The 16,840-nt window shown below is 39.7% G+C and overlaps 1 protein-coding gene across 3 annotated transcripts; it reads right to left on the reverse strand.

Annotated features, from left to right (window-relative positions):
* Positions 1 to 3,041: 3,041 nt before the first annotated feature.
* Prss35 (serine protease 35) lies at positions 3,042 to 14,402 on the reverse strand. Of its 3 annotated transcripts, XM_047558343.1 has the most exons (3): positions 14,363 to 14,402; positions 13,794 to 13,958; positions 3,042 to 5,929 (listed from the first exon to the last, which is right to left on the reverse strand). In XM_047558343.1, the coding sequence occupies exon 3, from the start codon at positions 5,908 to 5,910 to the stop codon at positions 4,672 to 4,674; it is 1,239 nt and encodes a 412-aa protein (XP_047414299.1). In that variant the 5' UTR covers positions 5,911 to 5,929; positions 13,794 to 13,958; positions 14,363 to 14,402; the 3' UTR covers positions 3,042 to 4,671. The 3 variants fall into 3 exon arrangements, with proteins under 3 accessions (XP_047414299.1, XP_047414300.1, XP_047414301.1); XM_047558344.1 differs by lacking the exons at positions 13,794 to 13,958; positions 14,363 to 14,402 and adding an exon at positions 9,185 to 9,320; XM_047558345.1 differs by lacking the exons at positions 13,794 to 13,958; positions 14,363 to 14,402 and adding an exon at positions 6,470 to 7,233.
* Positions 14,403 to 16,840: the final 2,438 nt, after the last annotated feature.

Genomic DNA, 16,840 nt, shown 5'->3' on the forward strand with positions numbered 1-16,840 from the left:
GAAACATCATTGGGCACAGAGGAAAGCTGCAAGAGGTGGGGAAATACTTGACTTAGAGAAGTCAGCTATTGGGCTGGAGTTGTGGCTCAGTGGTAGAGTGCTCGCCTGGCACCTAGCACGCATGAGGCCCTGCGTTTGATCCTCAGCACCGCAGAAAAATAAAATAAAAGTATTGTGTCCACCTACAACTAAATTTTTTTTTTAAAAAACTGGCATTCTAAAATAATTCCCATGTAACTCCTATGAGCAGCCAAATTTGGAAGTCATTAGGCTGAGGAAAGCCACTGAAATATCATAAACTCAGGGCTCATAGTATGGAGCTCTGCTTGAATATTTTACATAATTCTAGCAAACGAGAAAATTTCTAAACACTCCAGGATAGGAAAGCCACAGAGTACTTTGCTTCATCTAGCCTAAGAATTGAGACATTTAGTTACTAGTCATAAAAAGGTGGTCCAGATGACATTATAATATGTTAGTTTCCTCCAAAAGTCAAGCTTTAATTTTGGAGTAGAAGTACTGCTATTTGTGGGCCAAAGACTGCTCAGGACATCCGTTCATGGAGCCACATCAGTCACGTATGGGTCTACGTGAAATGGCACAACTGCCCATTTGGTGGGTACAATAGTGTCACTTATTTTCCCAGGCCACAAAGAAAGCCTTTTAAAGTAAATGTTCCAAGTACAGTGGCAGAATACTAAGTTCAGTTCTGTCTCAAAAATAACGCACTTTTATTTTTAGGCAATTGCTTGATAAAGTAGTACTTTTGTTTGGCAGTAGAATCTTGGCACTAAGCATATCCTGATTTTTAAGAGAAAAAAAACAAAAAAACAGCACTTTAGAGGTATTACAAAGAAAAAGTGTTCTAACTTAAAAGTCATGCCTTCTAAGATTATCAATTGCAAATTTCTCTAACAATTGATCCAAAGTAGTTTTAAGAAAAAAAAGAATCCTCCTATATCTTCTTTCTAGTACACACTAGTATATTCTTTTCTTCTACATCCTAAAATTTATGTTCTTTTTTGATCTGAAGTCTGGATAAGGAGAAGTAACTTAAATTCTAAGTAAAACAAAAATTGTTTAAAAAAAAAAAATGACTCCTGTCAATCAGCAGGAAGGAAAGGGCTAGTGAAGGAAAGATGCCTAGAACAGAAAAAGGCTTCCTTTCATTACCTTCCAAAATCTCAAGTACTCTAGGAATTGATTGCTCCAAAGGTCCCTGAATTGCTGAGATTTCAAAGAGTTCTTCGACATCCAAAAATAAGTTTAAAAATTAGCTAGATGTGATGGTATATGCTTGTAGTTCCACTTACTCCAGGGGCTGAGGCTGGAGAAATATTTGACCCCAGGAGTTTGAAACAAGTCTGGGAGACCCAATTAAAAAAAAAAAAAAAGAAAGAAAGAAAAGGTAAAAATTTATGCATAACTCTGATGTTAGTTACTACTATAGTCTGAATGTGTCCTCCCAAAATTCCTGTGTTGAATTCTAACCCCTATCGTGATGATATAAGAGGTAGGGCCTTAGAAGATGATTGGGTCACCAGGGCTTCACACTCATTAAAGGGGTCTGAGGGAACTCAAGCTGCTACCTCATGAAGACACAGCAAGAAGTCACCATCTATGAAGAGGGGCCCTCACCAGAGATCGAATCTGCTGGTGCTTCACCTTACACTTCCCATCCTCCAGAACTGTGAGCAGTAAGTTTCTGTAGTTTGTAAATTTCCAGCCTGGGGTACTTTGTTAAAGCAACCCAAGTCAACTAAGTCAGCCATATATACATTTAAATCTTTCTCAAAATGAACTTTGTATTTAACTAAGAAGCACATCAAAAACAAAAAATATGTTAAGTTGCTGCTGCTCATACAAATCCATCTGAGCAAGGAAAAAAATAATCAAAATGAAATGTTATTTAGGTAAAGAAAAAACTCCACAATTTTAAATTTCAATTGTTTTGTAAAGTTATTCGAATTCAATCATTGATAAGATTCTCAAAACAGTTAAGTCACTATAGTCCTTTGTGCACAGTAGGTGTGTGTGAATGTTTGTTTAGATAAATAGATGTAGTTTAACTTTCTATTTCAAATATAGTAAATATTACAGGGAAAGAATTTGACACAAGACCTTCTGGTTCATATTGAACATTTGAGTGTTCCTAAATAGGTCATAGAAGATTCATATTTTTTTTTTTTTTGGAAAACAGAAGAGCATATAAGAATTAAGAAGACATCTGCAAATCATATGAGCTAAATTTTATACACACATGCATGTGTGGGTGCATGTATGTGTGTGTGTGTGTTTATATTATATATTATATATATATATAAATATTTGTATATCAGTACTAGGAATTACTGAACATAGGGGCACTCTACTACTACATCCCCAGCCCCTTTTATTTTCTATGTTTCAACAGGGTCTCACTAAATTGCTGAGGCTGGCCTCAAACGTACAATCTTCCTGCCTCAGCCTCCAGAGTCACTGGGATTACAGTTACATGCCATTGCACCCCCAGCTTAAATTTTACATTTTTTGAAAAGTGCATTGAACAGTGATTAAGAATATAACACGGCTGGGGATATAACTCAGTTGGTAGAGTGCTTGCCTCGCAAGCATAAGGCCCTGGGTTCGATCCTCAGCACCACAAAAAAAAAAAAAAAAAAGAATATTACATATATTCATATTTTAACCATAAGCACCTATTATACTAAGCATGCCACATTATTTTGAATTTACTCAAACCCTAGAAATTATGTATGAAGAATCAAAGATGAAGATTGTGTGTGTGTGTGTGTGTGTGTGTGTGTGTTTGCAAGTGTGTAAATAAGTAGAATTCACCTTGAAATAGTTTTGGTTGCAGTAATCACACAGATGTGTCCCCCCAGAAAATCTGACCAAAACTTTTGAGTCAGTAGACCTATATCACTAGAAGCAATTACAAAATACAGTTCAGTGAGATATGCTCAGATTTAAAGAAAATTATTTTCAATACTTTCTAAAACCCTTAAGTAAAGCACATATATAGATACACTAAGAGATAAAACAGATGTAAAATTTTTATTGAATTATTTTTAACAAACTCACATTATAAAAGAATATGTATTTGTATTGAATTTCAGCTACTTTGGGTATCATTTACAAAATCACTTATGATAACCTAATCAAATATTCCTTTTTCATACTGATTAAGAGTATAGCCTCTCATTATTTCAGGGCATCTCTTTAAAAAATAATAAAGTGAATTTGTACCCGGGCAGAATTAGTGACGTTGTGTGTCATGAGAAAAAGAGAATGTGGCTCTAGAAACTGCCAGGAAGAACAGACCAAAAATCAGGCCTACATTTTCTAAATTTTTAAGGGCATACTCAGTTACAAGTCATTAAAAATCTTTAAACATGATGCCCTGAACTAACCCCCTTTTATAGGGGGTTTTGAATTTGCTGAATTCAAGAAACGTATATTGAATGCCAGCCAGCTCTGTGTTTTGTCCCAGGGCAGCCACTGGACTCTATCTGCTTATGCCACATGATAATCAGAGTGAGTGTACAGCCTTGGTTCCTAATGAAGATAACTAGAACCTTCTTTAAAAAAAATCCATTTGTAAATTATATTCATTTTTAGTAAATGACATCTAAAATTACTAATCAGAAAATTCACTAAAATAGCACCTATGGTGCTATTAAGAAAGCTGAACTTGAAGCTGGTGGTATAGCTCAGTGGTATGGCGTTTGCCTGGCATGCACAAGGCCCTACATTTAACATCCAGCACCACAAAAAGAAAAGAAGAAAGTTAGCTGAACTCTGTCAAGAGGGAAAGGGATCTTTTTTGAAAAAGACTGCAGAATTCCTTCTCTTAAAAATATAGCACCTCATACACAGAATTATAGTATAAAATGATGTGGCTTTGGATACATGATTCATAATTTGTAAAAAGTCTTCCCTATGCATACATTAAAATTTCATATTTTGAGTACTAAAAAATTGAGATCTTAAAATATCTTTTCCTATTTCTAAGCTAAATTTATTTTATAAAACAAAGTTCATCTCCTGTTTTTAAATAGACACTGCAGCTGCTATTGGTTAATAGTTTTGTTTATAAAACTTATTTCTTCTGATTTGTAATTAATTCTTTAAAAAAAAACTAAAACTATAATTCCCAGATCCAACAGAAAACAGTATAAACTCTGAGGCCAAGAACTGAATGGATCCACCTCTAAGTAGTACAAACTGCAAATCTTCCTCTCTGTCCTGATTCTTCTTGGGTTACTGTCTACCTTTGTGTGGTTTCACGTTTTACACACAACTGGTATCCTATTAGGACCCCAAGAATAAATCCATTGAGAAATTACATTATTGTACCAGTTTGGAGTTTTAAAGAGTGTCTTATTTCTAGGAAGGCAGAAGGAAACAAAAGTCTGTCCACAAATGAAACTTATCACCATGTAAAGGGTATCTATTTGGCATTCAAGTGCCCATCTAGTTTCAATATCTGTACTTAAACATTTTTAAATGTATGAAAATCTCCTATTGTGAGAAAATAAATTTGTAAAAATGCTGAAATGGTATTGATAGATTCAAGTCCAGGCATATCCTGTGAGATCATCTCACTAACAATAATCAGAACAGGTTTTCTCTGCGATTTAGGTGATACATAAACTCTGTATCAGCCTTCTCTTAGCCGTAAGCACAATTGGCATCGTTTCCGTGGATCCAGAGGCAAATCTGGGCGTATTTGAGCGGAGTGATGCGCACGGCAACATTGTAGTCCTTCTGAACCCCGTGGACATCCACCCACTGGTGGCCTGAATAGACCGCGATGATTTTGCGCTTCCAGTGCTTCTTGTCTGGATCTTTGAGACGCAGATATACCCCAGAGCCGGTGGAGCCCGACTCAGCATCGCAGTATTGATAGAGGAGATCACTAGATTCATCAGACACGCTACAAAACCGGTAGACCAACTGATCAGCCCTGTCGTTATCAAAGCCAGAGAAGTGGATCATCCCACCAGGCATCTTCTTGATGGTCGGACTGACTCCTAGTTCCATGTATTTCTTCCTGTGAGCGCGCTTCAGCTCCAGGAGCGCATAGTCATAGTCCAAGGCCGCATCCCCACTTGCTCCTCTGGCCCAGCCTTTCGGAATGTAGGTATTCTTGACCCGCGTCCACTGGAAGGAGGGTCTCCCCTCTGCCACCCTCTGACCCCGACCAGACTCGACTCTTCCTCTTCTCGTGGGTCTCTCCTGCAGACTCGCTTTGGTTCCTTCCCTTTGGTCACCATCAGTAGCTTCTCTCTTGCTCCTCTTAGAACCTCTGCGCTTCTTGCCTCCACCTTTCTTTCTCATCTTAAGCAATCCTACCCTTAGCTTTTTGCTGCCTTTGACGTAGTCCTTTCCGTCATGAACACAGTGCGCGGCTGTGAGGACGTGATTAGGAGAAATGAGGACACCACTGCAGCCAGTGGAGAGCTTAACCGCCGTGTTGAAAGGGAAATTGGTTAAGAACCTTTTGTCCAAGATGCTGAACCTGCTATCGGTGCCATACACTTGTCTCTTTCTCCTAACAGCTGCTCCTTTGGGAGTGCTGTTCTGAGTCGGCTCAAGGACCAAACCTTGAACTTTCACCCTGGTTAAGGTTCTAGTGCCATTCTCAAAGACCGTCTCATACGAAAGAGAATCCTCCAATTCAGAAAGGCCAGGAGCTGGGAGTTCTTTCTGGCATTCGATTCCACACACTCTATTTACCACCATCCTAGCATCTGCCTCAAATGTGGGGCTGCTGAGATAGAAAGTCCTTTCACTGACAACGCGGGGTATTTTTCTCAAGTGCCACATAAAATCTTGTTCCATTTCAGATCCATCAATAAGGGTACACCCAGAGGTGAAAAGTATCAACCAAAATAGCATATTCTCCATTTTGTTCTTCTATTTTGTCCTTAAAAATAGAAAAAGAAAGAAATGTTTATACATACACTTGTTCTTAAATGTCAGTCAAGGAAGTTTTTTGATGTGACAAAAATTTATCTTAAATCGGTTTTTCATTCAATCTTTTATGGCAACTGTCCATTATGTACGTAATATACCAAAGACTATAGTTTGGTACTTAATATATCAAGGACTGAAAGTCACCAACTATCTACAGTGAGAAATACATAGAATCTCACTTTGTATATTGTAACACATGATACTAATAATCTATGGGGTAATAAATGTGTGATAAATGTGTGAAAAACATTCCTAGACAAAAAGAGGGGCTGTCTAAATCGTGGTGTGTGAGACTCTTTCCCCAGTTAAATATTCTTTTCTTTTTCTTTTTTTCTTTTTAATCCTATTAGCTTAGCCTTACAACTTTTAGCTAGATATTGGAAAGGCAGTTTGTAAATATCAAGTGATAACTGACAAGATGATCTTTTTACTGTACAAATCATTGTACTAGAATATAGATATTGAATATAGAATTTCCCATACTCTTTACCATATAAAATATGTGTTCTTTGCCATAATTCTGTAGCCAGACTTTTCAGAAAGGTCCATCGGAGTCCAGTTGTATCAAGTGAAATTTCAATTGTTGGTTAAGTATGTCATCCTGGTTTTTCAGTCTATTATGTTCATCAAAGATCATGGCCAATACTTTTGAAATTTCCAATCCCTTCAGTCACTTTTAAGCCATATTTGGCACAGGTATATTTCCCACTACACGTGTGTTTAAGAAAACATCCTTCCAGCAGTTGAGAAAAGTGGTTGAGGGCCCAAATCTTGACTTCTTATTCAAAGGATACATTAGACCAGTGCTTCTCAGATTACAGTCCCAGGACCAGCAACATCAGCATCACTTGGGAACTCATTCTCAATTCTCAGAGCCCACCCAAACCTACTATTAGAAGCTTTCCTAGCAGGAGAGTGGGGTTTCCTAGCTATATTTCAGCCAGACTTCCAGATGATTCTGAAACTCAGTAAAGTGTGAAAACCATGCTGCAGCCAAGGCCAGGGTGCAGCAGCTTGAACTTTACCCTAGAAGGTAACGTTTCCAGGGATGATTGTTTAACTGGGTGTCAAGTAACATCTATTTTATCTTTGTGTACAAAATAAATTTATTCTGACTCTGCTTTTTCTGTGTTGGCAACTGCTAATATGGAATGGCTCAGCACTTGATATAAAGAACAAATATAAGTTATGTTTACATGTGATTTAACATGTCTAAAAAAAATCAAATCCAGTAGGCTTGTATGCAATGCCTCCAACCTCTGATGCTAGGCCTCATGCAATGGCATCAGTTTGCCAGCCTGTCGGGAGCTCTAGTTCAACTCACTGCAGGAAAAAAAGCCATGCCCACATCTATCCTTGGGCAGGGGAAGGGCAGTGCCTTGTAATACTACCTCAAATCACAGTAATAAGAGGACATGGCTTTAGTTAGCCTGTCTAATTCGGTCTGTAATTTAAAATTGGACAAATGTTTAAGGACACTTTCTTTTGGAAAATCTAAGTTTGCCTTGTGGTAAAATGTCAGTGTAAATGATAGCTCTTCCTGATGGAGCAATCCACAGTTCAGTGGATACATCTACAGATGCTCATCATCCGAAAAGCACCAAATCACTGACCTAAAGAGACATGGTCCTTTTGGTAAGACAACTATAGTATTTTGAAAACTCTAATATCCCCTTGACTTCCCTCACCCTCTTCTCTTTCCTGTTGTCTAGTATAATGGTGACTTTACTGTCAATTTCCAGGTGGCTTGAATTTGGGGTTTCAAAATCCAATTTTGGTTAATGAAAGTGAGATCGTAGTCATTTCTCTCCACCATGAGTCAGTGTACACATAGCTGATTATGGGTTGGATCCTGGAGACAAAAGGAGTGGAAGGGAATTAGGAATAAGAATGTCTATGTAGAGGAACTCGTACTGATGGCATAAATGTAATTCTACATTTGTACCTAGTCTATTAATAGACATGACCACACATAACTACAAGAGATGATTTACTGCTACTTTCTGTTGCTTGTTTATGCTTTCTCATTTTAAAAACAACATCTTTTTTTAACCTTTATGTGTTTATTTATATGTGGTGCTAAGGATTGAACCCAGGGCCTCACACATGCCAGGCAAGTGCTCTACCACTGAGCCACAACTCCAGCCCTATTTATGCTTTCTTATAAATGTGGAATACTGATAGTGTTTAGAATATTTGTGTATCTATACCAACATAATGGTTGCAAGTGCAGATCAAAGACTAAGATATCAAGGAATAAGACTTGGGCTCAGTTCCCATATCTCCACTTACTGAGTGTTTGAATGTGAGTAGTTCATTAACCCACTAAGTTTCGCTTTCCTCATCTGCAAAGTGGGATAATAGCAATGTGAATCATAGAATTAAATGAGATAATATATGTAAAGAATTGCCACTGAGCCCACAGCAAACAGTCATATTACTATATAGCAACAAGCATATGTTATTTTATAATTGTTATGCTTTAATGGATGAATTTATAGCACTTTAAAACTGGTTCATAAGCCTACATTAGAGAACATGTAATTTCTAAAAAGTCAGTCTTACAGTTAAATATTTTTACTTCAGGATAGTTTCCAACTCATTCTCAAATTCCCCTCTTTATTCTGCTTCTTTTGTTCAAGGACAGCTTCACTTTAGAGACTTCTCTAACAAATGCTCTCCTAATTACTCATTTCCATGAATATCTGTGACTTTGCAGTACATTTTTCTCATTGCTATTAAATGTAAGTGTAGTTAAACACACTTAAGTGAATAAACACAGCCACAAAACACTTGCATTGCATTCCCAGGGTCTCATTTAAGCCTGGAACTACATTAGGAATTCTGGAACTCCATCAGGTCCTCAGCCTAACAAAACCAAGCCAATGTCAAAATAATTTCTCTAAGAGAGCAATTTCCAGTGAAAGAAAAACCTAACTTTGTGAGCAAGTGCATGTAGAGTGTATAGAATTTGACTCTGACATGATGTAATCATACTCTAAGCTCAGTTTCCCTCTCCCTGAGAAGTTTATAGTTTATTTAGGTAGGGCAGGCAGATCAATGAATGATTAGATGGTTGCTCTCTATATTAAATATTTCAAATTTAATTATCTGTCCTGGATATAAATAAAAATGAAGATGCTGGCTTAACCAGAGGATCTGCACTGAACTGCATTCCCTTGCCAGGTGAAAGATGCACACTTACCTACACCTTTCTTTTCACCTGGTCCCTCGTAATGTACAGCGAGGTAGTCGTCCATACTTATGTATATGGTATGCTGACAGAGGACACAATTTTGTATTAACCATCAAACATTTTCTGGAGGACTGGTGTGGGTCAGGCACTACTCAGTCAGATCAATGACCCTGTAGGGCCAACACCAACTTCTAATGTGTATGTTAGGACACACCAGTGATTGCATAACCACTTTTTTAAAACTTGGTTATCCTTTATTTAGCCATTCATGATCCCAACCACCTGTCCCTCCCAACCACTGCCTACATTTACACGCATACCAAATGTGAAGACATGCGCTCATCGCCTCCTCTACTTTCATCTTCCACCTGTTCAGTAAGGCTCTCACACAACAGGGAGACCTCATGGTCTGACCCAGATATTATAAATAACTGCAGCCAGAAATGATGCCTCAGGCAAAAGGCCACAAGCTGGAGAGGAGGAGCATTACCACTGACAGTAAATAGGCATAAAGCAAGCATTAAAGACATGGGTTATGTTTTGGAAAACACAAGTAAAAATGTCAGAGTCACTTTCAGTTTGGGGGAGTAGATACAAAAGAAATAGGTATTTTATAAAGCTTAATTCCTGAGTTACCATATCCCTTACTGAATGTTAATCACTGACTGGAACCATGTTTAAGCAAAAATGTTTGTAGTACTGCAGTGATGAGAAAAGAGCATTGCCAGAGACATAACAAAGATGGAGAATAAGGACTGGGGTATTTGGATAATTGTGAAGACGGTGGACTTTAACACCAAAACAACTTGCCACTTACTAGCAGTGTGACTTTGTCAAAGGTGCCTAATCTATCCAAATAATATTTTCCACATTTGTTAAATAGGCACAATATTTTAGAGTACTTTGAGGAGAAACTGATTCTTATTTCAGAAAGTCTCAGGATTAGAAGAGACCATAACAAATCATCTGGGTTAGCCTATAATTTAAGGGGTGTTTTATCTCAAAAATGAATATATAGGGCACAATGCCCAGAATACAGTAAGGACTCAACAAAAGGCAGCGATGATGGTGTTGGTAATGTGATCCAATACCAGAAGTGAAAACTAAAGCATAAAGCCAGGCACAGTGGTGTGTGACTGTAGTCCCAACGACGCAGGAGGCTAAGGCAGGAGGATCCCTCGAGCTCAGGAGTTCAGGATCAGCCTGAGCAATGTAGTGAGGTCCTGTCTCTTAAACAAAAACAGAAACCACTTAGGTAGATAGTGATAAGGCTTGTCATACATCTCAAACTGCTGTGTATATATATCAGTGTGGTATGCAAATAATGGCCTCCAAGTCATCCACATCCTCATCCCAAGAACCTGTGGGTGTGTTCCTCACTGTGAAAGAGCTGACGCAAATTGTGATTAGGTCAAAGATTCTGAGATGTGGGGATTATCTCAGATTATCCAGGTGAATATTATAGAATCATGGGGGCCCTTATTAAGTGGGTCAAAAATGAGACCAAGCTGTGAAGATGGAAGCAGAGGTCCAAGTGATGCAGGGCCATCACTCACAGAATGCCGGTAGCCTCTCCAAGCTGCCAAAGGTAAGGAAACACATTATCTCCTAGAAGTTCCAGAAGAAACAGTCCTGCTGATCCTCTTCAAACTTCCAACCTTCAGATATGTAAGATAATCAATTTGTGTTGTTTTAAGTCATTAAGGTTTTGGTAACTTGTCACAGAAGCAATAGGAAATGAAAACATTTATTAAGGTGAGACTCTAGTTTCTAAAACCATCTACCTGAGATGTTTAGAAATAATGAAGCAGTAGGAAGGTGATATGAAATAGAAAAGAATGTTTAGTTCATGGGTCTTAAACACAAATGAAACACTTTAAGAAAAATTATACAGATATTCAATTTCAGAGCTAAAAACAAAATAACAGGATAAAACCTGATGGTGGTATGTATCAGAACTGCTAGAGAAAAACAAGAATTGGAACGGGGGGAGGTAAATGTATTTATTCATCAAATGCCTACCAAGTGCTAACAATTCTGTGCATTATTCTACAGACATTTTGTTATCAGACTCTCTGACAGTCATACTTTGCTACTGAATTTAACTATAAATTCCTAAGATCCCTTCCAGGTGTAAAGTAACCATGAGTGAGAAAACACAATTCACTCTCAGCTATCCTCAAGCTTTAATTTTTAGTCCTCCAGAGTAGGACTCACTTGCTATCTGTGTTGCTACCACTAGGTGGCAGAGTCATCCTGCTCGTGGCAAATCTAATTCAAACATTTAAATAGTTTACACTCAGCTGTGAAATAAAATGTACTTAAAAGTATGGGAGATGGGGTGGAGGAAGGGGGCAGGTCTAACAGGCTAATAATATACTAAATGGTTGTCACATATGGAATTTATCACCTTTAGAAAACCCACCTACTGGCCCCAGAGTCCATCCTGATGAACTGAGGGTTGATAATGCTGTCTACAGCCAGACAATTTTCTGGCAGGTGGTTTTCCAAAAACAGTTCCAGTGCCAGCACACTTCCACTATGACCTACAGCACTGCTAAACAGTTCGCCAAACGTGCTGCAATTCATTTCAACACTAAGGAATTCTTGAACCTGCCAAATATTTCACATATGTTTATCAAATACTTTATAATCCATTACTAAAGGATAAGCTCTCCACTGATTCTATGCTGAGGGTAAATGGCAAGAAAGTTCATTGACAATGTGCCAATTTCTATTCAAAATATCATACCATAGCACTACTTTCAAGCTGAGTTTCAGGAATGGAGACAAAGTAATGTCTGCTTTAAAAGTTTGGCAGGGTTGGAGGGAAAGGAAGATGGTAAAGTTACACAGTTGATTATTTTACAGTAACTCACAACTTCTGTTTCTCATCACAATAAAAAAATAAAACCTCCCTTTGTATTTTAGCTATTTTTCCAGGACATGTACATCTCAATTTATGCAATGGATGTGCTGTGTGTGAATCAAATTTGGGGTTAATGGCACTAAGGGAATCCCAAGGGAACTCTGCAAGCTCTTTCATTTGCTGATTTATGAAGTGCATAGCATATGGCTCCTGACTTATCTTTGGACTTTTCAAATTGGACTTTGAAAGCAAGGAATATCTGTAAATGTATTAGGTTTCCAAATTTTCAGACTTTAAAGCATTTTAGAGTCACAATGTTTTTAGCAAATCACACCGCCAGGGTTACCTATATGAAGCTTTTTAAATTCTTCTATTTTAAAATTATAAAACACTGACTGTGTACTACTAACTTGACTTTGCTCTTTTCTTCCCTCTCCGTCTCAAGTTTTCCATCTGCAAAGTTAATTCATTGCTAAGGTAAGATAGCCTCATCCTCCCAAATTCTCTGTCTGATTCTACTGTTAAAATGTAACATAGGCATTACATATTTTAGCACTGGACACAGAAAGATCAATTATTTACTCCATGGGAAAAATGAACCCACAATAGCAGTTTGCTACTTTAACATTAAATGAGCACATACTATGCTAAACAACCTCTCATTTAAAAACATGAAAAAGATTCTTGTTTTTAAACGAGAAAAAGAATACAAAGGTTTCCCAACTGTCTGGAAGAAAAGCAGGGTGTGTATCTACATCTAACCCTTCTCACACTAAAGAAATTTCTCTAATATTTCCTAATAAAAATAAACTCCGTATGATGCTTGGCCACCACTTAAAGCTGATATGTCTTATTAGGCTGGAATTTTAACATTCTGTCTTCTAAATTATAAACCAGATTCTAAGCATAATTCTCCAGGCAGCGAAATATGACTTTAATAATTCTCTGCAGAGACAAATGGACTTGGAATGAAATGAGAGTTGATTTCAGAAGGTGGAATGGTTAATACAGGAGGAACTAGATACGACATGGAGCTTCTTTTTAAATCAGTATAGTGCGATAAGGTCAGAGCACTCAGGCAGGAGTGTGTCCACAATTTTTTAAAAACTTTGTTACAGAAAATCTCAAAACTACACAAAGCCGAGTGAAAAGAATAGGAAAGCAAAGAGAAAATTATAACCCCCGTGTGCCCATCACTCAGCTTCAACAATTGTCAATACCTTTGCCAATTTTGTTTCATCCGTCTCTCCCATCTTTTGTCGGGGGGAGGCATTAGGGTATTTTAAAGCATGACTTCGATTTCTCTACAGCTCCTTATTTTCTAAAGCGTTTCCACTGCTCCTTTGCTGACCCAGGCAACCAAGTTGATTTAAAGGGGCGGCGGGGAGCCCGCTGGTTTTCATAGCTAAGTCTGCCAAAAAGGTTTTCAAGGAGAGTGAACTTTCCAGGAATGGGTTTTACACCTTTCTCAGAGGCATCTGTTAATAATCATAAAAATAAAGAGGGTCCCCTCTGGTACTGCTTAAGTAGAAAGAATTCCATTTATATTCCAATGCAAACACTGTTACTGTTAAGCCTTGCACACTGGACCGCCCAGGGGAAGGGTGGTTGGCTTCTTTGAGGGTTCAAAGCGCCGTGCTTGAGCCTTTTCTTTAGCGCCCTGCAAAGAAGCTGTCCTCGCGTGGGTTCTGCGTCTCGGGGAGACGAGCAGGTTCTGGGTTCCCGCCCTGTCCGGGGCGCCGCCCTTACCTGTAGAGGAGTTTCCCGGGTCCAGGGCGCTGCCCAGCTGGGATCTCGGAGCCGCCAGGCGGGCCGCGGCGCGAGGAGGGCGGGGCGCCGCCGCCGGGAGCCTGGGACAGCGGGAGCCGCCGCCGCCGAGCTCGAGCCGAGACTGCGGAGGAGGCGGGAGCCGAGCTGCCGGCGGGGAGATGGGAGGGGAAAGGGGGCGATGACGCGGGGCGGACGCGAGGGGAGGAGGTGGGCGAGCGCCGAGCGCCGAGGGGGATGTCCTTGAAGGTGCAGGCGGGTCCTGCAACTCCCGCCCAGCATCCCTGCCCCCACGCGCGGGTTAAGCACAGTGGGAAGCTCGGGAGTGGGTTCCTGAGAGACGCCGGTCCCCGGGGCACCCTGCACAGTCTCGAGAAGGCACTCTAAAGTGGGGGAGGGGTGCGCGCGGGTCGTTCACGAAGTCTTTCCCTCGGGCTTCCTAAGGGGACCCAGCTGTCTATGGGGGCCCAGAGCATCTACCCAACCCCGACCCATCCAGTCTCTACGAGGGACTTGGCTTCCCTGGATCCACCCTACAGGGCCAATCTCACTTGTGTCAGCGCCAAGAGCGAAGGTCGCGTCTTGCCCAAGGGTCCCACCAAACCCAGGCCCTACCGGAGGACCTGGGACCACAAGCCGGGGCGGTAGGGACAACCCTGGGAGCATCCTGCGCCGCCTCCAGGGGGAGCGCGACAGTCTCCCTCTGTCTGAAGAAAACTTATCTTGACTTTTTCAACTTAGGGTGAGTATTCTTTAAGGTTCTTTCCCATCCAAGCCTCAAACAAAATTCTAACCTTGTCCTTTCTCTCGGGCCCTCTTTTGTTCTTCTCCTTGGGAGAGGTGTTCCTGTGGAGTGGAGTTTATGTGAGGAAGGAACTCTTCAGTCAGCTCCTACCTGGGTGGCAGGTCTGGGGCAAGATGCACTGATACAATAATGGGTACAAATTCCATCCTGAGGGCAGGGACATCAAATAAGGACCCAAGTACTTAGAAGATCCTGGCATGTCTCTTAACGCTTGGTTTGTTAGAAGGGTGTCATATTTCTCAGATTTTTATGTACTTTTTTTAACAGAATGAGATCAACATACAAGGTTTTGTTTTCTGTTTTCTCACTTGACATTTTCATACATGCATTTACCCATTTAATTAAAATCTTTTGGTAATTTTTAACCGGTATAATAGAATTAATTCTGAAACTCTCACCAGTTAGATCCTAATATGTCTATTTTAATTCATATCATCATTATCTACCATAGGACCTGCCTTATAGCAGGTACTGATTATGTGTTGAACCAAAATATGTTTACTTGTCAAATGGAATGTGAGGAAGTTATGGAAAAGCCCAGAACTCAGAATGGGACTCCTGTCTGACACTAGACAGCTATATATGTTGGGCCTCATCTTCTTCACCTGTAAACTGAGAAGGTGAGCTAGAGGAGCTCTATAGTATACAAATCTTAAACATTTGGGGAATTCTACTGCTGTATAAATCCAGCAGGATATGCCATGGACACAGGTCTGATTCCTTTAATTTAGTGAACATTTCCCACCAACATCCCACGAACTAGACTTCCAGTGCGCTCCCATGTTCATGGTCCTTTCCTGAGCCTTTTATCCCAAGCCCTTTGCACTTTATTTCTGGATCCAGATTTTCATAGTACCAGATTGACTTTTTTTACTTTACTGTTCTGGTCCTGATGTTGACATTCACTGCTTCTGTGGTTCAGGGTTCTGGCTTCTCTTAAAGAGGTCCTTCTCCTGGCCTAGTCTATCCCCTCAGATTTTCTGGAACCCAGTACAAGTAATTTCTACACCCATCCCCAACCCATCAGCTTCCCCATTCTGGTGGTTTTCATGGTTCTACATTTTCCAAAGTTTCCTAACCAGATTTCCATATGGATATGAAGATTTCCTACAGTGTAACTCCTACCATTTTAGGAAATAATGCATTTTAAGGAATGTTATCTTTAACAACATTTTTTAAATATCATGCCTCTTTAAATATCAACCCTCTTTCCCCATGCTTCTGGATTTGGTCTTCAAATATTAGGACTAGAATGACTGAAGCTCTTGTCAAATTACTTTCTTTTTTTCTCTCTGGGGATTGAATCCAGAGCCTTGAAGATGCTAGGCAGATTCTCTACCAATGAGCTCCATTCACAGTCATTTTAAAATTTTGAAACAGGGTGTCACAAAGTTGCCCAGGCTAACCTCAAACTTCTGATGCTCCTGCCTCAGCCTCCAGGTGTATGCCACTGTACACAGCTTCAATCTACTCAATACAACCCAAGCCCTTCATTAATACACTAACAGAATTTACAATTACCTATCCTTTGTGAGAGGTGAATCTTAGAGGGGGCAAGAGATATGGGACCAAGAGGCCCTGAACATTTCATGTTCTTACGGACATTATGGCCTCAATAGAAGACAAGTGGTTACCACCGTCAGACCTGGCTGTGATTAAGACAGTTTTGCTTAGCTTTTTTTCTAGACTTCCCAAGAAACTCAGACCAAGAATACTTCCCTTTCTAAGGCCAAATCTCTTTTGCAATGGAAATGTACTTGGAAAGTTTTAGCTATGGAAAGACAGGATGTTTCATGGTTCATGGTCAAGGTCTAAGTGATGACTCAATCTTGTAGAAGGTTCATAACTTGTGGCTGGAATCTTCCCTGTTAACTTTTAATCTCGTTTCATTCATTAGGTAATGTGATTCTGCATGTTCACAACTTCAGGACCCTTGGTTATGGCAGACAAAGAAGATTAAACACATGTAATAAAAAGATAATGTGATATTTGTCCTCAAATTAGATTTGACCAGCTAATTTGAGAAACAGTTACTGACTCTCCACAAACCTGCAGATTAATTGATGTTTTCTATTTTTCTGTGTGACTTGAGGAGGAGAGATGATGTGTCCCCCTCCCCCCCAAAAAAATCTGAAAGTTGGATTCCTTGGTGCAGCTACAGTACCGTCCTCCTCCATTTGGACTTGTTCTATCTCATGAGTAGTGTTAATCTCTCCATCCTTTG

Source organism: Sciurus carolinensis, chromosome 7 (genome assembly GCF_902686445.1).
Source record: "Sciurus carolinensis chromosome 7, mSciCar1.2, whole genome shotgun sequence".
Classification (NCBI taxonomy): domain Eukaryota; kingdom Metazoa; phylum Chordata; class Mammalia; order Rodentia; family Sciuridae; genus Sciurus; species Sciurus carolinensis.